This window comes from Scyliorhinus canicula, chromosome 17, assembly GCF_902713615.1.
Source record: "Scyliorhinus canicula chromosome 17, sScyCan1.1, whole genome shotgun sequence".
Taxonomy (NCBI): Eukaryota; Metazoa; Chordata; class Chondrichthyes; order Carcharhiniformes; family Scyliorhinidae; genus Scyliorhinus; species Scyliorhinus canicula.
This window is the reverse complement of record NC_052162.1, coordinates 31,856,722-31,879,064: the sequence shown is the minus strand read 5'-3', so window position 1 is coordinate 31,879,064 and position 22,343 is coordinate 31,856,722. Positions and strand designations below refer to the sequence as shown.

Here is a 22,343-nt window from a genome sequence, read left to right as displayed (position 1 = left end):
TGGGAAAGTGCTGAATTAGACCTTTGCCTCAATTTTTGCTAAAGAACATTAATACAGGTGGGATATAAACTATTTAACAAAGTGGCAAAACTAATAGAGGATAAAACCTCAAGTCTGGATAATGTACTATCAAACATAGGGCAACTAAGGAGGAGATAGCAGAGATAAGAGGGAATGTGACTGACTGGATTGCTCGACAGAGATCTGCCGTGGACTTGATGGGCCAGTGGTTTCCTTCTGTGCCATAAATCGTTCTGACTAGATCAAAAACTTGAGATAATCTTAGTAATGGGAACGTTGGATGGAATCTTCACTAAAAGGATTGATACAACATAATATAATCTTTATTATTGTCACAAGTAGGCTCACGTTAACACTGTGATGAAGTTACTGTGAAAATCTTCTAGTCGACACACTCCGACTCCTGTTCGGGTACACTGAGGGAGAATTCAGAATGTCTAATTCACTGAACAAGCACGTCTTTCGGGACTTGTAGGAGGAAACCGGAGCATCCGGAGGAAACCCATTCAGACACGGGGAAAACATACAAACTCCGCACAGACGGTGACCCAAGCTGCGAATCGAACCTGGGATCCTGGCGCTGTAAAGCAGCAGTGCTAAGCACTATGATACTGTGTTGCCCTACATCTGGAGAGAAAAAAAGTAGTCCTTGTGGATGCTCAAATGTTTAACTAACCTGAATTCTTTGTAAAAGGGAAAATGACGGAACTGGTAGACCAGGGTAATGTCATACATGACATGTACTTGTTAATGTAAGCCTACTTGTGACACTAATAAAGATTATTATTAAAAAAGATCTTCAATATGAACATAAAACATGTAGTGCAGAAGGAGGCCATTCGGCCCATCGAGCCGCACCGACCCACTTAAGCCCTCACTTCCACCCTATCCTCGTAACCCAATAATCCCTCCTAACCTTTTTGGTCACTAAGGGCAATTTATCATGGCCAATCCACCTAACCTGCACGTCTTTGGACTGGGAGGAAACCGGAGCACCCGGAGGAAACCCATGCAGACGTGGGGAGAATGTGCAGACTCCGCACGGACAGTGACCCAGCGGGGAATCGAACCTGGGACCCTGGCGCTGTGAAGCCACAGTGCTATCCACTTGTGCTACCGTGCTGCCCACATGTCATCTCATAATTAAAGTTGGACCTTGTTGATTGAAGGGACAAATAACTGAATGGACAGCAAAATATCTTAAAAATCGGAAATGGAGAATATGGGTGAAAGATAATTGTTCAGATTGGAAGAAAGTATAAAGTGGTGTTCCACGAGGAGAAAGTGGTGTTCCGTGAGGATCAATGGTGGAACCACTGATATTCATAATTTATATTAATTATTGGACTTTGAAGTAAATAACTCTTATCAAAATTTGCAGATGATACCAAAGTTGCCAATATAGCTAACACAGGAAGAATTCAAATTAATTCAAGAAAATGAATTTTGACATGAATAATGTGAGATGCTGCATTTTGGCAGGAAAAATAGAAACATCTACATCTTAGAAAATAAAAACCAAATGCATGGAGTCGAAGAGCATTGAGAACTAGGAATGCAGGTAAACAAATCATTAAAAGCAGCCTTGGAAGCCAATAAAATAAATAAAAATTGCCACAGAAGCACTGGGAATATTTCTATGGTTATCGAATTCACAAGTAATGACATTAAACTAAACTTTTGTGGGACCCTGGTCAGGCTATAATTTTGGTCATCATACCATAACAAGGCCGTAAAAGCACTAGAAAGTACAAAAAAGGTTTTCCAAGCATGTTGCCATATCTGAGTGAATATTATATGGAAACATTGGGGCTTTTTTCTTTAGCAAAAGGGCTTGGAGGCGATCTGATAGAGGACTTCACAGTTATGAGAGGCTCAAAATTATGAATGGGTTGTGGAATAATCCAAAACTAGGAACCATAACTACAAGATCCTGATTAATAAATAGGGTCTTTTCACAGTAACTTCATTTGAAGCCTACTTGTGACAATAAGCGATTTTCATTTCATTCAATAAATTCTTTACTTGAAGACAAGTTAGAATGTTGAATTACTACCACTGGAAGTGGGGCAGGCAATTGGCTTACTTTTGAAGGGAAATTGGTCAAGTATGTGAGAGGAAAGGGAGTAGTAAAATATGCTGAATATCTGATGTGAGGTAGATGAAACTGTAAGAGACTTGTGTAGAGCATAAACACCAGCAGACTAATTGGCCCAAATGGCCTAATTCTGTGCTGTATGTTTTGTGTAAAAACAAGAAGAAAGACCAAGGACAAGGTTCTCCGGCCTCCCAGCCACGTGTTTCTCTGCGGCAGGGGGCAACGTGCCGTTCACTGGCGGTGGTATTCTCTGCTCCCGTCACTGTCAATGGGAATTCTGATTGAAGCCACCCCATGCTGCTGGGAAACTTGCAGGCGTAGGCGCACTGCCGGCAGGACCAGAGAATCCTGTTGCCAGCGAACGGCCGGATAATTCCGGCCTAGTTTTTCCCCTTTGGTTAGGTTTCCTCTTTATGCAAAGTGAGCAAACTTTATTGCGAGCTAATAGTATGCAGCTAAAAGAACCATGCCCTGCAAAGAGAGTTACAACAAATGTCTCTTTCCCTGCTAAGTAAGCCATTACTGATGAAAATGTCAAGTACCAAATTACTTCATTTCACAGCTTGTAGCATTTACAAAATGATTATCAAGAGATTTTTTGTGTTGAGATATTTCAATATTGTAATATTTTGGATTATTGTGGTGAGTGTGATCGCTTTTCACCTCCATGAGTTCAAGTCTGAACAACCAGTGTAGTGGTAGGTACGTAGAATGCTTTTATATGTAATGACAATTCAGCCTGTCAAGCTTATTGTATCCAAACGGCAGTATTCTCCTCGTATCATCTGTTTCCCCCATTGAAAGAATACCAAGTTGTTTTTCATATGTCAGTTGTGAAAATAATCAAATAATACTATTTATTTTGAAAAAAAGAGACATGCTGTCAAAGCTTTTCATTGTGCATTGATCAGAACAGACACAAGAATGCCAAATTTCAAAGGGAACAATTTATATTACATGAAAGAAGAGGTCTTAATTAGTTGGCAAGTTGGCTCTAATTGGTTGAGACTTCAACTTGGTGAATGCACCAGAGACCTATTCCCCAATGCTTTTGTTTGTTCAAAGTGTGCAATGTCTGAATATACGTCAGTAAGAAGTCTTACAACACCAGGTTAAAGTCCAACAGGTTTGTTTCAAACACGAGCTTTCGGAGCACGGCTCCTTCTTCAGGTGAAGAAGGAGCCGTGCTCCGAAAGCTCGTGTTTGAAACAAACCTGTTGGACTTTAACCTGGTGTTGTAAGACTTCTTACTGTGCTCACCCCAGTCCAACGCCGGCATCTCCACATCATGAATATACGTCTGCAGTGGACAAATCCATGCACATGAATATATGTACCTTCTAGCAAGCATAAGTGGGCTACATTGCAAGCCAGACTGATAATCTTAAATTGATTGTTAGTATATTTCTTCGCACACTTGGGATTATTCGGCAAATGCTACTCAATCGCAGAATCACATCTAATGTTAGACATTATGTTCTATGTTCTGCAGACATTGCATCTTTTTGTGAATAAGCAAAGCAAGGGGATAATAGCTCTCTTGTACATTAGCCATGGCAAAGACTTCACCAGAGTTGATTTGCCAATGAATGAGCACCCCTTTTTCCATTTATGTATAAATTGTTGTCCCCTTTGAAATTTGTCCTTCTTAGATCCAAACTGATGAGTGCAAGATAAATAGCTTCATATTTGTTTTCAGCAGTACTCAAGCCGTGTAATACCAAGCAACTATTTAATACTATTTATAACTCCATAGCGCTCAAATCCATGTCAACAGATATCAATCCAGCTCTTATATTTTTGCAAAATAAGTATTCATTTGGCTCCACATGTTCATTAGTATGCCATTAAATGGGGGAAAAAATCTTTAAAAGCTCCAGCAAGATTAGAAATGATGAATTTTAGACAAATGTAGGCCTATTACAAAAGATGTTTGTGTAATTGCCATTTGTAAATATTTTTAATCCTTAACCATACCATCACAGGTGATCGTATCCTTTTCTTACACACCACCTTTACATGGGACGTATTTAAAAGTATCAATTTCTATTTTTTTGAATACCCAAATTATTACCCAATTATATTTTTTCCAATTAAGGGGCAATTTAGCATGGCCAATTCACCTATCCAGCACATCTTTGGGTTGTGGGGGTGATACCCACGCAGGGGCGAATGTGCAAACTCCACACGGACAGTGACCCAAGGCAGGGATCGAACCTGGGTCCTCAGCGCTATAGGCAGCAGTGCTAATCACTGTGCCACGTGCCGCCCTCAGCATCAATTTTTAAAATTAATTATAAACTTTTATTCAAAGAGTCATGAGTACAGATAGATGAATGGGAATGTATAGGACCAGGATAGTCCTTTTGCAGACTAGTGAACTGTGAAATACAAAAAGTGCCACACTGCTCCATCTTATCCTCCAAGTTGCATGTTGCCAAAAATCTTTAGGGCTGAAGTGTCATGATTGGCTCAGTGATAACTCTGATTCCGAAGATTGTGGGTTCACGTCCACACACAATCTAAGTTGATACTCCTGTGCCACTGTTGGATTTGCCTTCATTTGGGTGAGACATTAAACTGAGGCCCCAAAAGTATTTGGGAGGATCATTAAAAAATCCATGGCATTTTTAAAAGAAGAGTAGATCAGCCCTCCTGTGTCCTGGCCAATATTTAATCCTTTATACATCACTGGAGCATCTAGTAGTATTTTTTCTCATTGTTGTGTGTGGAAACCTGCTGTGCCTGGAACCCTGCTGTGCCCAGATTGGCCATTGCATTTTTAACAGCGACTCAGTGTCAAAAAGTATTGAATTGACTGAGATGCTTTGGGATGTTTCAAGGTGATAAAAGGTTCTGTATAAATAAGTTTTTATTTTTTGTTTCATTCTTTTCAATTTTCCATTGGTATCCATTTCCAGTGTTGCAGTTGGCCATCTAATCAACATCTCCACCACCCTCTACATAAAATAGATCAATCTGAGCTGTTCAGTTTTCCTCTTTGAATTCGAGTCTACATATTCTTTGGCATCAATTTAATTGAATTAGATGTGCGTAAAAAATGGTCTACGAATCCAGATTGGAATTTTATTTTTGTTGAGACAATATGAATCCAACAGAATATGAATTGAGGCAATGCAAGGACCTGAAACGTATTGACGGTGTAGAGATGGGTTTGTCGGAGAATCTAGAACTAGGAAGTTATTGTTTAAAAATAAAGGGTTGCCCATTTAAGCCACATTAGGAGAATCTTTTTCTGAGGCCCGTGAGACTCTGGAACTCTCTTCCTCCAAAGGTAATGGGAGCAGAATTTTTGAATATTTTTAAGACCAAGCTAGATATATTCCAGGGTGAAAGTTATTGGTCGGCAGGAATTAAGATTGAAGATACAAGTAGATCAGCCATAATCTTCTTGAATGGTGGAGCAGGCTAGAGGGCTGAGCAGCATACTCCTCCTAATTCGTATGTTCATCACACAGTGATTTTGTTACAGATCGATGCTTATTGAGAATGGGGCATTTTAGAGATCTTTGATTATGCAGTGCTACTTGAGTAAGAGTGTTCTAGTTACTGTTCAAATTCTCACTTTGAACTGATTTTATCCAAAATAATTTGTTCTTTGCGATTTAATTTTAAAAATGCCAAATGTCAAGGACAACATTTGTGGAGGTAGCAAATTTGTTTCTTAAACTGGTGATTGGCCACCCTAATCACATTACAAATGGAGCAACTATTTGTTGTTGTTCAGTTTCTACAGATGGTTAGAATAAGTGGAAGCAAAGCTACTGCTTAAATATCTTTTCCTACCTATTTGGATTGCAACTAATTTTCTAAATTCTTGTTATGGTCGTGTGATGCCTGCTTATTAAACACCTCCATCTGATCCATGTGGTCTCTGCCACTTAAGTTGTGAGGCCGACCAATCCCAAAATGCAATTTTCATAGGCTGTGATCATACAATGGGTATCCTTATGTTGAACAGACTTTAGAATCACAGGATCCCTACAGTGCAGAAGGAGAACATTCAGCCCATCGAGTTTGCACCGACCCGCCGAAAGAGCACCCTACCTAGGCTCACACCTCCACCCTATCCCCATCGGGTACACGGAGGAGAATTCTCAGCTGGTACGGGAATTGAACCTGCGCTGCTGACCTTGTTCTGCGTCACAAAACCAGCTGTCTAGCCCACTGAGCTAAACCAGATTTGCCTCTGAGGATCTCCTCAGTTGGTGTAGTGGGTTACAGCATCACTTAGGTGGTACAGCCTTGTACAAATCAGAATGTAAAAGGTCATTGCTGAGTTAGCTGATGATGGTTGGGGGGCACTACAGTTGAATTTAGTGGATCATCTGAGACCAGAGATAGAAAACAACAACCGTTACCAATTGCTATTCAGTGATTCCTGTGGTATGTGTGGACATTTGAAGAAGCAAGGATTGGACTCAGCTTTGCTGCCAAGTTAAGTCATCATTTGTGAAGAATAGCTGCTTACCGGATGGATAGGTGCGGATATGATAGCATAATACCACCATAATGTCTTATGCATAGTGTGGGGCTGCCACTAAAATTTGCATGCAACCCTATGTTGTTTGATTTGCTGTGTTGTATTTAAGGTTTATATTGGTACAGTGAACAGATTGATTGATACCACTGGTGTAAAATATAGCTGAAATGCACAAATAAATTAAGAAATCAAAATTGTAAATAATTTTGGAAGGAAACTATTGATGCAGAATTTAAGCTATGCTGCTCAAGTCTTGATAATCTGCACTATAAACATTTCTTAAGGTGCTACAGTAATAGAATATCTTTCAAAAGAAAGACAGGACCTGAATCAAATAAATTACTTTGTGAATGGCAAGGATTAAATAGTGGCAGAGGGCATTGCTTAAGTATATTGTGGTTTTATAATTTTGTGACTGTATTTAGTGCTGTTTATTGTCGCACTTTAAAAAGATATTGAATGCTGGTTCTAAAAATTACTGATGACCAAAATGCATGCTTTTGGGAAAAGGAAAATAATCAAAGCTGAAGTTTTCCATTTTGAAACCCCCTTTGATTAAAGGTTAAGCGTCTTCAAAAGTGATCAATTTGAAGCTTGTGACACCAGTTACTGAATTTTAAATTTTGAATTGCCCATTTTCAGTCACTAAAGTGAATGTGAAAGCATGCGATGAGAAAGACCTTTTGGCCTGCCCACCTTGCTTCCACAGAGAATGATGCACAGTTGAACCTGTCATATGGGCTTTAACTCATCCAATGTATGCTAAGCTTATCTGAGCCAATGGGGAGGTTTCAGCTGAAACTGGACCGCTGCCATTAGAGTCATGGGAGGCTTACCTATATAAAGCATTTTTTGGTATGTGCTCAACTGTGGAAAAATAAACCCCACTCAAGATGAGGTCATGATCTTTCATCTTTGTTTCTTGATAAGGAGACATAATTGTAACAAAAATATTTCCAAAGTTTTAATTTTTAGAAGTAAATGCTACTTTATCTAATTTTACTTTAGGAAACAGGACATTTTCTGTGTTTTTCCACTGCTGGGTGCATACCTGTGATAGCAACATCAGGTAAGCTTTTTATTACTGAGATGATGGCAATTCAGTTTCAATTAAACTGAAGTTCCCTCGTGCCGTTCCATCCCTTCAGTAATCTCTGCGTGACTCAGCTGTGCAAAATTCTAAAGTGCCTAAAAATCTTTGTGACCTGTTGCAAGTCAGAATGTCCTCAAGATTATTTCTACATTTTCATTCTTTACCATTCCTGTTGCCTGCAAAAAGCTGGGAATGAAAACTGCAGAGGCTTTTTGGGGACAGGGAGTAGCAGAGTTGAACTTCGTATTTGAGATGAGCACCATCACTGCTCGGTAATGAATTGCTTTGCCACTTCTTTTGTTCACTGTTAGTGTCACACACATCTGAATCAGATGTTACAATTAAGTGTGAGGTAAAATTTTAATTGTTTTTACTTAATCTTAATCCCTAATAGTAATCCCCCCACCACTACCATTGTTCTAAACCAGCAGTAAAGATTTACTACATAGCAGGAACATTCAGAAGCTTTACTGTTTCTTGTGTTGTACCATCTCCACTTTTCATCTATCCCATTAATTATTTTTGATAATGATTTTATTGCAGTCATGACTTACTTTGGATTGTGCACATCCATTGTTCCTTTTGAAGTGCAGATGTAAAATTCCTTTTTCAAAATGTCTTTTGAAGGAGCATTGGAAATACTGTTCTTATCAGCCCTTTCAAGACTATTTATGTATATCTCTCTTGCAGTTGTGCCACCAACTTAACACAATAGTTTTGGCTGGAAACAGCAATGCACTAATTTAGTTTCATCCTTCTAGAATGCTGACCCATTGAATTATTCTTTTGATGAATTTGCACATTCTCCCCGTGTTTGTATGGATTTCGCCCCCACAACCCAAAGATGTGCAGGGAAGGTGGATTGGCCATGCTAAATTGCCCCTTAATTAAAAAAATTTATTTTGATTAAGAAGCAATCACCTTGTTTGGCTCCACTCTTTATTCTTCATTTGTTGACCTCTGGATTCACCATCCATGTTGAACTCACATCCTCATTGCTAAATTTCCCACAAGATGACCAGTTTCCTCTTCAGCCATCCAATTCTATGAAATGCCAGGCCAGCATTATTTGCCCATCCTTGATGACAATTAAGAGTCAATCACATTGAGGTGGATCTGGAGTCACATGTAGGTCAGACCAAGTAAGGATGACAGATTTCCTTCCATAAAGGATATTAGTGAACCATATAGGTTTTTTAACGACAGCCAACAATGGTTTCATGGTCATCATTAGACTTTTAATTCCAGATCGTTTGGCGGTCACCTGTCTCCATTTCAGTACATCACTGCAGGAGTTTCTCAGGGTAGTATCTTAGGCCCAACGATCTTCAGCTGCTTAATCAGTGGCTTTCCTTCCATCATTAGATCAAAGAGGGGATGTTGACTGATGATTGCATAATGTTCAGCACCAATCACGACTCTTCAGATACTGAATCAGCCCAAGGCCAAATGCAGCAATACCTGGACCAGAACCGGGCTTGGGCTGACAAGTGGCAATTAACATTAATGCCACACTAGTGTCAGGCAATGACCATCTCCAACAAGAAAGAATCTAACCATCAGCCCTTGACATTCAGTGGCATCACCATTGCTGAATCCCCTAATATCAGCATTGGGGTTACCATTGACCAGAAACTGAACTATATTAGCCACATAAATACTGTGGCTCCAAGAGTAATTCAGAGGCTTGGAATCCTATGGAGAGTAACTAGAATCCTGACTGTGATGGAAAACTCCCCACTTGCCTGGATGGGTGCAGCTCCAGTAACGCTCAAGAAGCTTGACACTATTCAGGAGAAAGCAACCTACTTGATTGTCACCCCTTCCACTAGTATTCACTCCCCTCACCGCCGACACACAGTGGCAGCCATGTGTATCATCTACGAAGGTATACTGCAGGAACTCGCCCAAGTCTCCTTAGACAGCACCTTCCAAGCCCACAACCAATACCATCTAGAAAGACAAAAGCAACAGAAACATGGGAACACCACCACCTGGCAGTTTCACTTCAGGCCACTCAACATCCTGACTTATAATAATAATCCATAATAATTTTTATTATTGTCACAGGTAGGCTTACATTAACACTACAATGAAGTTACTGTGAAATTTCCCTAGTCGCCACACTCTGGCGCCTATTCGGGTACACTGAGAATTCAGAATGTCCAATTTGCCTAACAGCATGTCTTTCGGGATTTTTGGGAGGAAACTGCAGCACCCAGAGGCAACCCACACAGACACGGGGAGAATGTGCAGACTCCGCACAGTCAGTGACCCAGGCTGAGAATTGAGCCTGGGACCCTGGCACCGTGAGGCAACAGTGCTAACCACTGTGCTACCATGCCGCTTGAAAATATATCGGCATTTCTTCACTGTCACTTGGTCAAAATCATGGAGCTCCCACCTTAAGAGCATTGTGGATGTAACTGCTCCACATGGACTGCAATGGTTTAAGAAGGCAGCTCACCACCACCTTCTCGAGGGCAATTAGGGATGGGTAATAAATTCTGGCCTAGCCAATGAAGCCCACATCCCATCAACGAATAAAATAAAAATTGGTACACTGATCTTTCCTGAATATCTTTTAAGTTCAAACATGCATCCTACATGCTCATACTACACCCTACATTCAGTGTTGTGTTGAAGTTGGAGATATACATCATATTCTACTCAAATTAATTCTTTCAACTGTGGAACTCTGTACTTTTCTCCATCTTTTCATCCAATATGAAATTGGTTTTTAAATCCAAAGCTTAATATCACCGAGGCACTATTACTTGATTTGCTAAAATATATTTGCTATTGTTTTCAATAGCTATCGGCCTTGTCCATTTTTCTCATAAACAAAAATGAATTTTCAGGGAATTGGATTGGTAGCAGAAAAGAGCAACATTTATTATTTTACAAGTAATTTTGGTGTTAAGTGCACATATATATGGACATCTGTTTAGGTCAGGATTGGGCTGAGCTATAATTTCTCACGGTTAAATAATCTGCCAGCACATACCATCCAGGCGCATTATAGAATACTGGCCTTAGATTACTGGCCTTTCAGGAAAAAAGAAAGTTATTGAGATGTGTAAAGCAATCATAGAAGCCAGTGACCAATTTTGAAATGATAACTATATTTCTTACTAGTTTCATTGTTTAAGAGACACTTGACATTTAAAAAATCTTCTGTTGGATAAAAGATTGCCAATGGTTATGTTGTTTTTTGAATTCCAGAGGATTCAGCAACACTGAGACACTCTGCAGTGAATATAAGTATTACTGTGAGCAATGTCGCAGTAAGCAAGAAGCACAAAAGAGGTGAGCACTTCCATTTTATAAAGCAAAAATGAATGGTTTTGATTGACTAAATATGAAGCTACTTGGGGGGGGGGGGGGGGGGGGCGGGTGGAATTTTTTTTTGGAAAAGTGTTATATATTTTTTGTATACACTGTAGGCAGACAAATCATAGTTTTTTCCTTTAGCATTTCTATATCTGACTTTATAGTGTCCATATGACCTGACATGGTTATAACATGATTTTTAAAGTGTTACAGATTAATTGGAGAAATATCATTTAGAAATTGCAAATTTGTGATGCCACTAAATCTTTTTTTAACAATCCGACTAATTCGTATGTGCCGAATGATAAGGCACCATGTCTTAATTTCTTCTTCACTCTTCCTTTACAGAATGAGGGTGAAGAAACTTCCAATGATTCTCGCTTTGCATTTGAAAAGGTTCAAGTACATGGATCAGCTCCATCGATACACAAAACTCTCTTACAGGGTGGTTTTTCCCTTGGAGTTGAGACTTTTTAACACATCAGGGGATGCCACCAATCCAGATCGAATGTATGATCTTGTAGCTGTAGTTGTTCACTGCGGCAGGTAATTTACTGCTGTATTTGCTCGAGAATCTTTTCTGTTGTTGCATTTACATGATATGCTATGCATGCAAATTCTATTTTTGAAGTACAGATTTTGTTTTGCTGTAGTAAAACTTATCATACTTAACTTGCACTGCAGAGCAGAAACAATAGCATGTTGTATTCATAGGCCCACGGCTGACTCCACCCATTGCCACTTGTTGCCCTTCCTTAAATTCTCCCCCATTACACTCCACTGTCACAACCCCAACCTAAAGTGGAAAAAGCCATGTTCCTTGCCATTGCTGGGACTGATTTTCAAAGAGCACTATTGTTTTTCAAATCAATTTTGATTTAAATAACTCCAATGTCAAATCCTGACATTGGCCAGTAGACCATGCCAAGGATTGCATTTCCTAAAAAGGTTTCCTTAACAGGGAGATATTTTTTGAAATTGAAATTAAATGCTCAGTGATGATGGGGAAAGGGGTGGGGGATGGGTTATAGTGGTCAAAGTGGAAAAGAGAAGTAGCCTGATTTGCCCTTCATTAATAATGGTACCATGTGTATCATTACTGGAACACTATACTCAACTCCAGTCCCTTGGCTTCCTGGCTTGGTAAACATCAGTCCTCCACATATCTGCCGATTTGCAACAACCCACAAAATAATCGGACAAGTTTGCAGTGTGCCCGCCCCCCCCCCCCCCCCCCCCCCCACTTGCCACTTCATGCTGATCTCTTCAGCTCATCCAAAATACGACTCCCGTGAAGAAGACAGTAGCACAGTGGTTATCACTGTTCCTTCACAGTGCCAGGGTCCCAGGTTTGATTCCTGGCTTGGGTCATTGTCTGTGCGGAGTCTGCACTTTCTCCCAGTATCTGCGTGGGCTTCCTCCAGGACCTCTGGTTTCCTCCCATAAGTCTCGAAAGACGTGCTTGTTAGGTAAATTGGACATTCTGAATTCTCCCTCAGTGTAACCGAACAGGCGCTGGAGTGTGGCGACTAGTGAATTTTCATAGCAACTTCATTGCAGTGTGAATGTAAGCCTACTTGTGACAATAGTAAAGATTAAATCTGACCAATCTGGAAAAACCCTCCCACACAGGACTTTACCGCAAATTCCACCTGGATGAGTCTATGGGAATCATTGGATGTGACAAACTAGTACCTGGTCTCAAACCCAACCCCAAACCGAACAGCTGCCTGGTTTCATCCTTCCAAGGAAAGAGTGGCCCACCCTTAACAGGTTCAGGACGGGCCATAGCCTCTGCATGGCCAACCACTACAGATGGGGCATCAGTGTCAACCTGTTAAGTGCCGGTGGGAAAGAGCAAACTATGCACCAAATCATAGAAGAATGTCCAATCCACAGACTCAACAGAGGCCTATCCACGCTCAACACAGTCTGAAGAAGCTTCTTCCTGGCTTAGGGACTTTACATTCACAAAATAATGGCAATGTTTGTGCAATCGAGTTCAGGATTATCCTTGTTATCAATTTCCCTACATCTGTAACCAGATATCTCGCCCTTCTCTGTTTCCTCCCCACCCTAAAAGATTAAGAAATCTGCTATTGCTATGAATTTTTAGTAGAGCCCTGTAATTTCACCCTATGCGGCTTCCTGTTTCGAAAGCTCACAAACCACTGCCATCCAGTACTGGCACACCCAAGTCCGCTTTCTCACGATTGTCACAGCCAGCACTCCCTTCCAAGTTCTATACCTCAGGATTCATCTCCTATCCTCCCCTTTCTAGGTTTTGCTGTTCCCTGACATCTCTTTCTCCTACCTGCCAGATCCTGCTTTGTTCAAATTCTGAAACCTATGAGCCACCCTTCTCCATATGTGATCAACTTTTTTCACACACTTTAACCAATTCCTTTCCCCAAAACTATAGGTTCACTCTAATAATCCATACACCACACCCCATGTCTCCAGTGTTGTGATGGGCAGTTTCAGTAAATTTCCTCCTGTCTCCCTGCGCCCTGTTTTTCAAAAAAGAAAATCCTCCCTTTTTCCAGGGTGTTCGGGCTTTTAAAGAAAGCTAATTAATTATGTAGTTAAACTAACTTTTGCTTACTTGCGTATGATCAAGGCCACAGATGTTTTCTTTCTATGCAAGTAAGCACACAATCATAGATTTTAAGCTAGATCAAGATGTGAGATGTTGAGTCCACGTGGTGATCCTAATTGTTCGATGCTGATTACCTGCTAGTAGCTCCCCCAAGTGGTCATTATTCATGGTTGAGTTTTAGCTGATGATATTGGCCATGGGAGATGCATCACAGTCGAGGCAATTCCAGCCCTCGTACTTGTTAGATGAATTGGACATTCTGAATTCTCCCTGTGATCCAGAACGTGCACCATAATAGGCTTACATTAACACTGCAGTAAAGTTACTGTGATAATCCCCTTGCGACACTAATAAAGATTATTATTATTATTATGTTCACACATCCTTCCAGCAGGGTGAAAAGATGGTGATTCATTGTGGAACAAATGGCTACTTTGCTCTGGCTTCAAATCACAATTATTCTGGAGCTTAACAGGTTAAATTATAAGGGCAAAATTTGCAGATGAAACAAAACTTGGCAGTATTATGAACTTTGAGGAAGGTAGTGATAGACTTCAAAGGGAAATTTAGTGCAGAAAAGTATGAAGTGATTTATTTTGGTAGTAGTAACAAGGAGAAGCAGTGAAACAAATAAGGGGCACTATTCAAAAGTGGGCACAGGAGCAGCAAGATTGAGAAGGTATGTGCTGACGGTGATGGTGTAATCTGAGAAAATGATCCTGAACTTTGTAAATAGAAGCTTGGAAACAAAAGCAAGGAAATGATGATGAACCTTTAAAAAACGCTGGTTCAGCTTGAATTCTGGGAACTCCACTTTAAGAAGGATCTGAATGCTTTAGGAAGGGTGCAGAAAGAACTTTGAGAATATTTCAGGGCTGAGGGTTTGTTCTCTGAGCAAAGGAGATTGAGAGATGATTTGATGGAGGAGTTTAAAATCATGAGGGGTCTAGACTGAGGGAGAAACTATTCCCATTGGTGGAATGATCAAATACCAAAATAACCAACATTGACATGAGGAAAACCCTTTTTAGGTAGTGAGTAATTAAGAGCTGGAAAAAACTGACCACAAGTGTGGTGGAGGCAGATTTAATAATGGCTTTTAAAAGAAAATTGGTTAAACATCTGAAGAGAGAAAATTTGCAGTGTATTTAAAATTGGCTTAGTTGTAAGAGACAGAATGTGATGACTGACCGCTTTAGTGACTGGAAGCCAATGTCCAGTCACTAAATCTGTGCTGGGTCCCCTATTATTCATCATTTCTGTAAATTACATAGATGACTATGTGGGGGGGGGGGGCAGGATCAGTAAGTTTGTGGCTGACACAAAGATTGGCCGGGTGGTTAACAGTGAGGTTGAGTGGTTAGGGTTACGGAAAAATGTAGATGGATGGTCAAATGGGCAGGCAAGTGGCAGATGGAATCTAACCTTGAAAAATGTGTGGTGATAGACTTTGGAAAGAAAAGTTTGACGAGGAAGTATTCAATGCATGGCATGAAACTGGGAATTTCCGAGGAACAAGGGACCTTGGTGAGTTTGTCCATAGATCTTTGAAGGCAGGAGGGCATGTTAATCGGGGGGGGGGGGGGGGGGGGGGGGGGGTGAAAAATGCGTATGGGATACTTGCCTTTATCAATCAAGGTATAGATTACAAAGCAGGAGGTCATGTTGGAAGATGTATAGAGCTTTGGTGAGGCAATAGCTGGAGTTCTGTGTGAAATTCTGGTCGCCACATTATAAAAAGGATGTGATTGCACTGGAATGCAGAGGAGATCCACCATATTGTTGCCTGTGATGGAACATTTAAGTTATGGAAAGATGTTGAATAGGCATGGATTGTTTTCGTTGCAGTGGAGAAGACTGAGGGGGTGACCTGATCAAGGTGTACAAGATTATTAGGGCTTGGGTAGGGTAGATAGAGCGCAGCTGATCTTATTCCCCTTCTTTGAAGGGTCAGTCACGGTGGAGGGGAAGAAGACGGGTTCAAGGTGAGGGATGGAGGTTTAGCGGGGGATGTGAGGAAAAACGTTTTTACCGAGAAGGTGATGGCGCTCTGGAATCTGCCTGGGAGGGTGGTAGAGGCTGGTTGCCTCACATTCTTTTAAAAAGAATACTTGGATGAGCATTTGGCATGTCATAACATTCAAGTCAATGGACCAAGTGCTGGCAAATGGGATAAGGCAGGCCATCGGGTGTTTTTAATGTGTTAGTGCAGACTCGATGGGCTGAAGGGCCTCTTCTGCACTGTATTTTCTGTCATTCTGTGACTAGAGGAACAGGGTGGGGAGTAGGGCTAACTGAGTTCCCCTGCTGAGAGCTAAGATGGACATTCTGTGATTGAGTTATTGCTAACATTTTAATGCTTTTTTCGAAAGCTCCGTCTGACTAAGTTATTGTAAATTAGTAAATTCTATGTTTTATAACCTGAAACAATTGATCTGATTAACCGTAAATAATGCCATGGAAGGCTCACTAATAACAATGTATAATTTTTTTCTTTACAGTGGTCCTAATCGTGGACATTATATCACCATTGTAAAGAGCCATGGTTTCTGGTTGCTCTTTGATGATGATATTGTGGAGGTAATTGTTTCTGCTTATGATTTTTAGTTCACTGTTAGATGACTCCTTATTGATTCTTCTTTGCTGCCATAACCTTGCATGGAAAAATCCTAAATTACTAAAAGAACAATGAATATTCCACTGATGGCAGAAGTCATCCAATCATTTCAGCAGTTGCTGCCAGTTTTATATTAAAAAAGGGTTCCATCTGCAATGTACAGAAAATGTACAGGGTGGGGAGAGTGTCTACATTTGTTTCTGTAATAATATCTGTGCCTACATGTTACCACTTAAACTTTGAGTCACAATACTTTTTTCAAACCTATTTTTATTGAATAATGAAAAGAGGGATTTCAGTTACGAGGTGAGTTTGGAAAACTTAAAGATTTCTCATCTGCATAGAAGGATGAGAGGACACCTAACTGGGGCTTTCAAGGTGATGAGAGGTTTTGATGGTGATGATAGAAATAATCAATGATCAGAGGTCATTAGATTCAAAATCATTTTCAAAAGGTTTGCAGGAGAGCTAAAAATAATTTTTTTCACAGAGTTCTCAGGAGCTGAAATACTCTGCCTGCAAGAGTGGTGCAAACTGATTCCGCAAATAATTTGAAAACAGGTTGGGCAGGGACTTGAGGATGAGGAACGTACCAGGTTACGGACAAAAACAGGGATGTGCGACGAGGCGTGACTGCTCTTTCAAGAAGCTAGCACAGACACAATGGGCTGAATGGCCTTCTATGTTGTTTCTATGATTCATGAAGAAACTAATTCCCCAGTGATCATCTCCTAATTGTCATCATCTTTGCTGTTAGACTAATGGGATAATACCAAAGTTGTTAATCGGCACTCAGGCTGCAGGAAATGTAAGGAAGAACAGATAAATACACTATATTGCTGGTTGACATCAACTAAACATTGTTTTATAAAAAGGCACAGTAAGAAGTCTCTCAACACCAGGTTAAAGTCCAATAGGTTTATTTGAAATCACAAGCTTTTGGAGCACTGTTCCTTCATCAGATGAAGTGGAGGCAGGTTTACAATCACAGCATATATAGGCAGAGATATAATTGGAAGATGATTACAGATTGGAATGTGAAGAATGGTTGGAATGTGAGTCTTTACAGGTAAACAAGTCTTTTACAGGTACAAACAGTACGAGTAGAGTGAGAGATAATCACAGGTGATTGAGATGTGAATTGTCTCAAGCTAGGACAATCAGTAGGATTCTGCAGACCCAGGCAGTATGGTGGAGGTCACATGTGTGTGACATGTTTACGTGTAATAGACTCCCATTCCAACCATTCTTCACATTATAATGTGAAGTTGTTTCTTGAAATTGTGTCTCTGCCTGTATATGCTGTGATTGTGAACCTGCCTCCACTTCACCTGATGAAGGAGCAGCGCTCTGAAAGCTTGTGATTTCAAATAAACCTGTTGGACTTTAACCTGGTGTTGTGAGACTTCTTACTGTGCCCACCCCAGTCCAGTGGCTGCATCTTACATTATAAAAAGGCGATTAGGTGATTGTCATTTATCAATGTTTTTCCTACATGGATTTTAAGGCTATTAAAAGTAACGATGCAAAAATAGGGAATTTACTAATCAATACTATGATACCAAAAAATGTGCAGTAGGTTCTTAGCACCTGGAAGGCCAAAATAAATATTCACTGAGGAGCACTCTGCATATTTAACATAAGGTGTAGTTCTGCAGTGTCCACTTGAAATAAACTGTGTTTATTTCTGTTTTCCAACATGTGAAGTTGGAAATCCTACAGTAAGCAATTTTAAAACTTCATATTTTTAAAGAAAGGCAGCTTGCTATATTTGTAACATAGTAATAGTGTTAAACTTTTAGCTCCTCCTAAAGTAGTTGAAATGTGGCTGATCCACATTTATCTTTGCACTATCAAAATACATTGATAAAATTTCTAGTACAGATTCTTTTAATAATGTCTACTTTATTTAGCTGGAGTAAGCTATGTACCTTATATTAAGTTGGCACATCATCAGCCCTTTTGATTTGGAATGATTTTTGAATATATGTTGATTCTCCTCACCCTTCCCTTACTCCTTTTGCTATTTTGTTCTCTCCTTTCATTTAAAAAAAAATAAAGTGATATATTTTTAATTTTTGTAGCAGTGAAACATAAAATTCCAATGGAGCAAACTAATTTATCATGGTTTAATATTGAAATATTTAATATTAAAGCTAAATGTTCCTTTCCAATTGCAGAAAATTGATGCCCAAGCTATTGAAGAATTCTATGGGTTAACATCAGACATCTCCAAAAACTCTGAATCGGGTTATATTCTTTTCTACCAATCAAGGGACTCAAAAATTTGAAGTAGGAATTACTTGTCATCTTAAATGAAGCTGGTGCTCAGCGGCATTTCCCACAGAGGTTGTGGGACAGGATCTAGCTGAAGAGACGATATACAGCAAGATTTTGTTTTGGTATGTAGGCTGGGAGTCTGAATGTATGCTGACAGCATGATGGCACAAGATATTGCCGTTCCTTACCACGTTCTTCCTGTTACTATGTCCCATCTTCCAACATCATTGTACACTACTTTGGGGAAGAGAAAAAAGTCTTGCAAGTGGTCCAACTGCTTTTTTTGTAACATTTCCACTAACCTCATATAACTTTGCATCTTTTTTTATTGTACTTGACACTACTGTAAATTATTTAATTAACTAATGTATTAAGTTGATTGATTTCAGAGTTGGAAGCATTCTAATGTGGCAAAAACATTGTTTTTAAAAAAATCTGTTGTGACATATTTTAAAGTTATAATTTCCTTTTAAGGATGACATTTTATTTTTCCCCCAACAAAATAATTGGGGTTTGATTAAATTATGATTTCTGTTAAATTCTTATACTTGCTAAGTACAGCAAGGCATATTAGCTTGCAGTTGAACTACTGATCAGGGCTATATTTGACAACAGCTGCTTCTGAATCTTTACTTTTTTACAAAGAAGACAAATTATGGATATATAGAAGGTCATAGGAGTGGAAGGAAATTTAAAACATGTGAAAGTTTCTTTTTCATTTTAAGACATTGTTCATTTATATAATTTTTATGTTACTCCACCTTGACTCCAACTGGCTTAAATCCTCACATCCCCACCCCCAATCCCATTTTCATACACACTTGTCAATGAACTCCATTAGTAACCAGTTTACAGTGCTATTAGTAATAGCACTGTAAACTCAAGGTTCAGCTTCTGTACTTGATTTCAGGTTGTTGGAGATATGTATTTTGTATATTGGGTTCATCAGTTTAACAGACAAAATGTTGCAAGATATGTACTATAGTTTGAGAACCTGTTGCAAAGTGCACTTTGATACAGATTTATATGTTTCTGAACAGGCAGAACTAATAAGGTGTGTTTTGACACAGTCTTACATTGAGAGGACCTTGCCTGTGTTGAATAATGGTAATACATGGTCCAGAGGAATTGCTGTAGTGGTTCTGAGAGTTACAGTACAATGTATAAAATTGCCCAAATAAGACTGGTTTAATGCATGGACTTCAATTAGCAGTGGGTAATGATTTGACCTGTAGGTTGTATGTTGTATTTTCCTGTATATGTTTCATTCTTTTAGCCTTTCTGTGCCTTGCACTGTGCCGAACAACAGAGCCAACCTACTCTCAAGTACCGACCACTGTAATTGGAGAACTGGTTTCTTGGAAGAGTGAGGAACCAACTCAGAGAGACTGTTGGTTTTCCGTCCCACAATGGACCTGGCTTTCTTCACTGCTTCCCGATGTTAGCACTGCTGACAGCAGATACTTGTCATGAGGGAATTAGGTTGCAAACTTTGATTTTGCCCACTATGTGGTGCAGACTATTGAAACTCTAGCATGTGGTATTGTTCTAAATTATTTTAATGTTAAACTCTTGTGTTACCCTGTGAAGTGTACATTCATCAAACTGTGATGTGAATTGTTTCTGAAATGTCTTTCTCTGTAATAAGTGACAATTGTGATGGTGCTAACAAAGGGAAAAAAGATCGATTTAGAATGAGTATTTCGTGACCAAGACTGCTATACCCAAGCAGGATAAAATCCACTGTGGTTATTATGGCTTGCTTACATCTTATAATCGAAACAATATGTTGCGGTACTAGGTGCAGATAGTTTGCCGTGATACCGTTCTGCATATGGAAATATTTGGTAAAAATTGGTCTCTGATTAGAATTGAAATTAGGATATTTTTCCAAACCCTTTTTTGTCCTTAATCAGGTTTTAATGGATTAATGATCACATATTAAGATAGCTTGGCCACAGAGCTCTGTTTAAAAGCTATGACATGAAATTAGTGTCACTTCCTGTTCCATACGTTGTCAGAGGAAAATAGCTTTCATTATTTTTCTACTCTAAAATGAATGAATAAATCTAAGCAGGCACTGAACAGTGGAATTTATGCTTTTAAGATCCAGCTGGATCTGTAATAATCGCTGTCACCATCATTTTAATTTTAACTTCAGTAATTTTCTCTCATTGGATCTTGATCCTGTTTAGAAAATGGGTATGTTCACAACTCTTGTTTGCATGTCTGCAAAACTTGTTCTTGCATTGGGTCTTGGTAAATACTTCAGTAATTTCAAGAGTATCGCATTAACAGTTCCGCAAAATATATGTACTCTTCCAACAGTGTATCTAGTGTATGGACATCATTTGCTACCTAAGTAATCTTAAAATGTCTTATTGAGTTTTCACCAGATGTGATAAGTCACTTCCTCCATTGGTTCTGGAAAAATAGACAAGTGTTAATATCTATATGAATAAATATTGATTTTTTTCATCTTAATCAAATGCTTTCCTAGTGTCACATTTTGAGCTGCTCCCAAAGTATGTATGCTACAAACTGTACTCTTCATAATATCCGTGAAAGCTGAGATGTTTCATCAAATGCAAATATGACTGCTACAGCTCCAATCACTTGAAATGGAATCCGAGCTAGAAAACTCCTACAGCAAATCATTAAAATTACTGAGTTAGTCGACCAATTTTGAACTCCAGTGTAATCTTGAAGGTAAACTTAGCAGAAAATGTGCTAAACATTTTTGCATTCCTTTCTTTAAAGTTCGCAGTGACATGTGCATTTCAGTGTTTACTTTTGTATTATCACATTTGGATGCTTTTTTGAGCAATTTCCAAAATGCTTGCGGCCAGCATACCACTGCAATAAGATATCTGAGTTGCGCTGCTTGTATTTTGAGGTGACTGAATTATCACATCTTCCTTGTTTGTTTTTAGCAATTTGTTAATGAAATCCAAGGATCAATTTTGTTGGCCGAGTTTCTGGGAAGGCTGGGCAATTTGGTTGTTTAATGGAATAAATATATAATGAAAGCATTATAGCTAGCAAATTTGGTTAACATTCACTGATTGTGAAGTTGTATATTTCGTCAGAAATTAATTGCCTTCCCATTTATCTATTTGGGCTTTTGAGATTAGGGGTTCAGCATTCTGATACCCATTGTCAACATCAAGCAGTCCTAGCTTTGATATAGCAGAGTGAAGCGTTTTATATGGCATGAATGGAGTACCAATATGACTAACAAAGATCAAAAAGGCTTTTAATGTAGCATTTGAATTTCCGCACAATTTGGTGGTCGATGTACAGTTGATTCATTTTGATGGGAATAGTAGTAAGGGTAGGGTTTTTAGACCTGAAGCATCAATTGGCTGACCTTGTTTCTCCAGCGTTATTGCTTGACCTAAATAGTCCCAGTCTTTTCCATTCTTGTTTCCAGATTTCTAGCTTTTAGTATTTCGCTTTCATTTGCCTGTTCCATTACATCAGGTTGAAATTAAGTACAAACACCTCAGAACCATCGCACCCCACATGTTCTCGATATAAATACAATGAGCACATTGATCAGTCACCCACAGGCTAACTACCACAGGACAAAAGAGAATGCACAGAAATATAGCTCTGGATCACAAATTTAAACTATAAGCTGCTGGTGATTTAAATTTTTAAAAATCTAGTGCTTCAGTGTGACTTTTTCTATTTCTCATAACTGCCATTGTGTGTTATATGGGTCAGATTGCAACTCGTGCTTGGTTTTGCACTGTGGGATTATTTAAACTAGAGTCATAGAGTTTTACAGTGTAA

At 39.3% G+C, this 22,343-nt stretch overlaps 1 protein-coding gene across 3 annotated transcripts in view; it reads left to right on the top strand.

Moving 5' to 3' along the window:
* The window catches only part of LOC119951419 (ubiquitin carboxyl-terminal hydrolase 12-A-like), a 49,077-nt gene extending 28,048 nt beyond the window's left edge, over positions 1–21,029 (top strand). For all 3 annotated transcript variants that reach the window (XM_038774587.1, XM_038774588.1, XM_038774589.1), the window contains 4 exons: positions 10,942–11,025; positions 11,398–11,595; positions 16,150–16,228; positions 18,446–21,029. In XM_038774587.1, coding sequence (XP_038630515.1) covers positions 10,942–11,025; positions 11,398–11,595; positions 16,150–16,228; positions 18,446–18,556 — 472 coding nt within the window. In that variant the 3' untranslated portion in view covers positions 18,557–21,029. The remainder of the gene's footprint in view (positions 1–10,941; positions 11,026–11,397; positions 11,596–16,149; positions 16,229–18,445) is intronic.
* The last annotated feature ends 1,314 nt before the right edge of the window (positions 21,030–22,343 follow it).